Here is a 5573-nt window from a genome sequence, read left to right as displayed (position 1 = left end):
GAGTGGGGCGCATGCGCGGGCGGGACGAGCACTTGCTCCCCCACCCAGGCCAGAAGAACCTGAAGCGCATGCGCCAACTAGAAACGCCCGCGCATTGGGCGTGCTGCCTTCCCCGACCCTTCTACATACTATATCCTGGGGGCGCATGCGCAAGAAAAATCTTCCCCTCGCGTTGCTAGCTTTTACAGCGCATGCGGGGAACGGAGGGAGGGGCAGTACATGGAGTTCCTGTTCCTCCCCCTGCTGAGCTTGTGATGGTCACACATCTGATCAGGGCTGGCGGGTGCGCATGCGCGGTGTGATAGATGGCGGTCGGGGCGTGGTGACGTCTTTCTAGGTTCTCCTCCATCCGGGTCCCTCAGGTTGTTTGTTTATTGCGCTGAGGGGGGCGGCGGCGGGTCTCCGCTGAGGGAGAAAAGAGCGCGCGCTGCCAGCCGCTAAGCCAACGGCTGCACCTTCTTCCCGCCCACGCGCTGAGGTAAGTGGGGACCGCTGGGGGTCCGCAGAGAGCCCCATAGACACCCCTCCCCCGGGGCTGGGAGCCAGGGGGGTGATAGGGAGTCCTGGGGGAGCCCATAGGCTGCTTGCTCGCCATTGGCTACTCCAAGGTCTGTGCTGTTGGTCATTGACTGCTTGGGGGAGGCAAGCCACTGGCTGCCCCCCGCCTGTCATTAGCCATTGGCTCCCTGGGGGTTATATGTCACGGGCCTTCTCATCCTATTGGCTGCCAGAGGGGTGCTGGCGCTGGCCATTGGTCATCCCCATGCAGCTAGTGGTTGGCAGGAGGGGGGGGGGGGAAGGAACCATATTATGTCACTTGTTGCTGATAATCTAAAATAATTACTGATAATCTTCCCATCCAGTATCTAAGAATGTGTGGCAAGCTATGCCTATCTAGGTGTATCAGATCCCTGTCTTCTATCAGTTCAGGGACAGCACTAATGTTTGTATTGGTAGATGATCTTCTGTCACTGGATAAGGATCAGGGATCCATGCTGAATTTTGTCAGCTGTCTCTGATACTGTTGATAGTTAGGTTTTGTTAACCTGACTGCAAACCCTTGAGGGAGTAGACTGGTCTGCCTGATAGTGGTTTCATTCTTATCCCTCAGAAAGACCCTAGAGCGCAATTTTGGGCAATTGCTCTTTTGCCCTGAAGAGTTGCATTTTGTCTCCTGCCTTGTTCAACTGTGTGTAGGGCCATTGCCATGGTTAGTTAGAAGACAGTTTTTGACATGCTGATGATTTCTAGCTCTTTTGACAATCTTCATAATCTTTATAGCAACTCCATGTCACATTGCATTTGTTTCATGGCCATATGAGAAGATGCTCTTTGTGGGGGACAAAATAAAAATTGCTTCATCTTCTAGTTTTTCAGAGAGCTGAAAAATGTCTGGATTTCTTGAGACCATGAGATGCTCAGAGTGTGTTGACTGGGGAGAAAAGCGAAATACAATTGCATCAGTTGCTGCTGGTGTGCTGGTGTGTATAACTAACCATTTTTATATTTCATATGTGCTTTTGGCCTGTATGCAACAAGTCAGTACTGCACTGAAAATCACTGCTTAGGACACAAAAAGAACAACCTGTTAGGGCACATTCTGAATGTATTACACACTGGCAGCTCATATTAGATATTGTGTGGTTGTCTTCAAAGTAAGTTATCCTGAAGAGGATTAGTTTACTTAAGGAAATGGTCTGCAGGACCAAATAATGTTACAGTCCTGTGAAGATCAATGCTAAAATTCAGTTTGGTCTCTTCTACATATGTAAGACCATTTTGTAACACCATCCGACAGTATAAAACACAATTTTTCGGTAGTTCTTGGTACTGTAGAAAGCCCTACGAGCTAATCAGTTAGCACATGTCTTATCACAATATGCCTGGTCTTTAGTCACTGCTGTGTCTTACTTCATCCTTTATCTACCCCATGAAAGGAACTTCAGATGCACCACAAAGCTAGTTTACAGCAGGGCTTCGTTTAAGTGAATTGCAATGACATACTTTAGACTAGCTGATATATCAGACCACCCCACATTTTAAAGAGGCTATTTTAAAATGATCTTTCTCTAGAAATTGTAAGTATGTGCTACTTCAGTTTTTTCAGTTTCTTCCAATTTAGTGCTGCATGTATAATAAGACGACCACCACTGACTTTAATGAAAACTAAATTGGCCCCATATAGTTTTCATATAGGGTACTAATGTAATTTTTGCTAGACAACGTTGTAATGATGTTGCACGTAATCATGTCTGTATTTTAAGTTGTATTTTAAATAGTTTTTTACAGGCTGGTGGATTATCATAGATGCAGCTGTTAAATATCCTCAGATGGAAGACTTCAACCATTCATACCATGCTTGTGGAGTTATAGCAACTATTGCATTCCTAATGTAGGTGTAATTTCTTTACCAGTACAACCAACATACTTTATAGAACTTGCATCATGCAGTTAATTTTTTTTTTTTTTAAGTGCAGACTTTTATTCTAAAGTGCCACAGTCCTATTTTATAGTCATAGGCCTATGTTCAGCAGTTAAATGAACATTATTTCTGCTGTGTTGAAGGGTGAGAGGTTGTTATGGATTACAGTGTGGAGTATTTTTTAGCCATTTCAAGTGATTTAGGCCACAAATCAACATTGAGAACCACCCAGATATAAATTTACACATAGGAAGATCCCCATATTCACATGGGACCCTGTTGACCTCTTTTTAAATGGTATGGCTTTTTTTAATTGTGTAGATTTAATTATTCTTCATATTTTGAAAAATGCTTTCATTCTTTTTTCAACTTTGAACTGCTAAATTAACTATCCCTCCTTTTCAGAGCAACAGTTGGAGAAAATATTTATAGAGTAATATGATGCCACCATTTTCGTACATGGAAAATAGAAGAAATTACTCAAGTGTGAATTTTCTGTATAGTTTCACCTGTATTTGTCAATTGTATTCTGTTTTATTCATGCAGGATCAATGCAGTATCCAATGGACAAGTCCGTGGTGACAGTTACAGTGAAGGCTGTCTTGGGCAAACAGGTAAAAATGTTATAAATAGCATTATTCATAGAGCTATAGCTGTATAGTCTGTGCTATAATACAATGCATTGATATAGTTTAATTTATAATGCAAATTTAAAAGTGTAACATTTGTATGTTTCTTGTGCTACTGGTAAGCATTTTTACCAGGTGTAAACTTCAGTGAACTTATTTTTTGAGATGTGAGAACAACTAGCCTTTTTTACATGATCCTGTTAAATCTGTACTCTTGGTTTCCACAACTGGTTTTGCCTGTCACTCACATAACTGTATCTTTACCACACAATTTGCAAGAATGGTAATAGTGTTTGGTTTCATTCTTCTGCCAGCTGACACAATCCAATAATCATTTATAACCAAACAGTAATTATTTTGGCTCTTGTGTACAAGTTAATAATTGGCTATTATATTTTCCAAATGATCACTGTGTAACTCTTGACTCCTGCCGCCGAGGACTTTAGTGCAAGTTTACATGGCATCCAAATTAAAATACACTCGATGCCATAAACAGCTATTCTAACATTCTGTATATGCACTGTGAGTGAATTTCACCCGTTGTAGAGGATAAGCACAAGGCCCTGGCACCACTGACCAAATATTTCCTGTGGAGGAGAGCACAGCACTCATATGAGTACATGCAGCCCTGGAGATCCAATAGTGGCCTCAGTGTGATTCCACTGCTATTCTGCAGTCTGCAGGGAGGATTTCATTACATCGCCAACCCTGGGTAACTAGGACCTCTCTGTCACAAAGCCTGTTAGGTCAGGTTGTGCAGTGGTGGGAGTGTCTTGCCATTAGAGTTTAGTTTATCTATAAAAATCTCATCTCTAATGTTAATAGCTCTTTGAAATGTCACTGGTAGTAATATATGCTGTCTCATGCATGAGAGCAGATAGAATTGTTGCGTGCAACCTCTCTTTTAATATGAATTTAAGATGTATATTTGTATGTTGTACACAATGCTAGTCTGTCTTCAAAGATGTGATATACTGTATAAAGTGTTTTGAAACAAGAGCAGGTTGAAAGTCACATAATATACATGTGTATTTATAAGGTGCTCGCATCTGGCTGTTCATTGGTTTTATGATGGCTTTTGGATCTCTGATTGCTTCCATGTGGATCCTCTTTGGAGGCTATGTTGTTAAAGGTAAGATACAATACAAATCTTAATATCATCCTGCTTTGATGGTTTACTGTAATAATATTTTAAATGGATAATGAATGAATGAGTGACTTCTTTCTGGATCAGCTCCAAGAAGGTCTATTTGGTGCCCTAAGCTGACTAACTGGGACAGGCCCATCCCTTACTACCTGTACTTTATCCTCTTTCTGGCTTCTCTTTTCCTGTCCTCCTCCTTATCATCCGTGTTTCTTTCAGTATTTATCCTATTCTATTTTTCTCTTTTCTGAATTCCTTTTTCCTTTTGCAACTCTATTTCTTTTCTTTTTTCTCTCATTTTTTCCCAATGTTTATTTTTTAGTTTATTACTTTTTCTAAGAGTCTGTTCCTGTTTTTTTTTTTTTTCTTTTTTCAGTGTATGTTACTATTAAAATGTCTTCTGTGTCATTAAGCCTTCAGTTGGCATCATTAAGAACTGAGGGTGTGTCTACAAAGGAAGTTATACTGGTGTAGTCATGCTGGTATAACTCCCTGTGAGGACACTCTTATTCCAGTGTAAGAGTAGCTTTTTCCAGCGTAGCTTAAACCACTTCCAAAGTGACATAAATGAAACTAGAAAAAGGCACTCTTATGCCAGAATAGGTGTGTCTGCAAAGGGAGTTATACCAGTATAACTATGATCATTTTAAATTTACACTTTACTTGATATAACTTCTCATGTAGAGAAGCCTGGAGAAACCTGTGGGAATTGGAAAATGATACTGTTTGGGTCTTATATGGAGAAAAGATCATTTTATAAAATATAAACAAATAAAACCATGAGCCAGTTCCAGGCAGGAATAGCAGAGGTGAAGGTAATTCCAAACTTCAGCATCACAGTAGTTAGAGTAACAACAGGTGAGTGATATTCTGTTAAGTGAACCTTTATATTCTCTTCTTCTATGGTACTGGTCACCCATCTGCTCCATGAATCATTTAGGCTGGGATTTCTGAAGGAGCCTAGGGGAGTTAGCTAGCCAACTTCCTTAAGCACATTTGAAAACTCAGCCTTAAGCTATAAGACCATTCCTAACTCTTTTGGTTCTGTTGTGTATTTCTGTATATTGTACTGATTTATTCCTCTAAGGTATTTGAGGCAGGGACAATGTTATTTGTTCAGCACAGTGCCATTTTTGTATGCCACTGTATACATTTAAGGTGCTGTATAATCAGTTGACGATAGTCCCATGGGGTCACTGTATTTGTGATACATGTTTTGGTCTAGAAAGCGAGGTCCATCTGAGCTGGTAAACGAAATGTTTTTTCTGAACAGAAGGCTATTGTATATCTTGTGTGAAGTTGCCAGTGGGTTGGACCTTATGCTTTCTCTTCTGTTGCACGCAACTGACAGATGGTGGGTGGAGGTTCATCATGTTAG

General features: G+C 40.9%; 2 protein-coding genes across 5 annotated transcripts in view; one reads left to right on the top strand and one right to left on the bottom strand.

Moving 5' to 3' along the window:
* The window catches only part of RSRP1 (arginine and serine rich protein 1), a 6686-nt gene extending 6175 nt beyond the window's left edge, over positions 1–511 (bottom strand). For 2 of the 3 annotated variants that reach the window (XR_002908297.3, XM_024203663.3), the window contains exon 1: positions 491–510. The gene's annotated coding sequence lies outside the window, so the exon portion shown is untranslated. Of the gene's footprint in view, positions 1–490 lie in introns of all 3 variants that reach the window. The other variant, XM_024203664.3, reaches the window with a different exon arrangement.
* Positions 289–5573, top strand: part of TMEM50A (transmembrane protein 50A) — a 7104-nt gene continuing 1819 nt past the window's right edge. The window contains exons 1-6 of one of the 2 annotated variants that reach the window (XM_024203667.3): positions 289–478; positions 1112–1210; positions 1370–1481; positions 2280–2392; positions 2969–3036; positions 4091–4183. In XM_024203667.3, the coding sequence (XP_024059435.1) occupies positions 1389–1481; positions 2280–2392; positions 2969–3036; positions 4091–4183 (367 nt within the window). In that variant the 5' untranslated portion in view covers positions 289–478; positions 1112–1210; positions 1370–1388. The remainder of the gene's footprint in view (positions 479–1111; positions 1211–1369; positions 1482–2279; positions 2393–2968; positions 3037–4090; positions 4184–5573) is intronic. The other variant, XM_024203666.3, reaches the window with a different exon arrangement.

Source organism: Terrapene carolina, unplaced genomic scaffold (genome assembly GCF_002925995.2).
Source record: "Terrapene carolina triunguis isolate 2854851 unplaced genomic scaffold, T_m_triunguis-2.0 Scaffold236, whole genome shotgun sequence".
NCBI classification, from domain to species: domain Eukaryota; kingdom Metazoa; phylum Chordata; order Testudines; family Emydidae; genus Terrapene; species Terrapene triunguis.
This window is presented reverse-complemented; position numbering and strand designations above follow the sequence as displayed.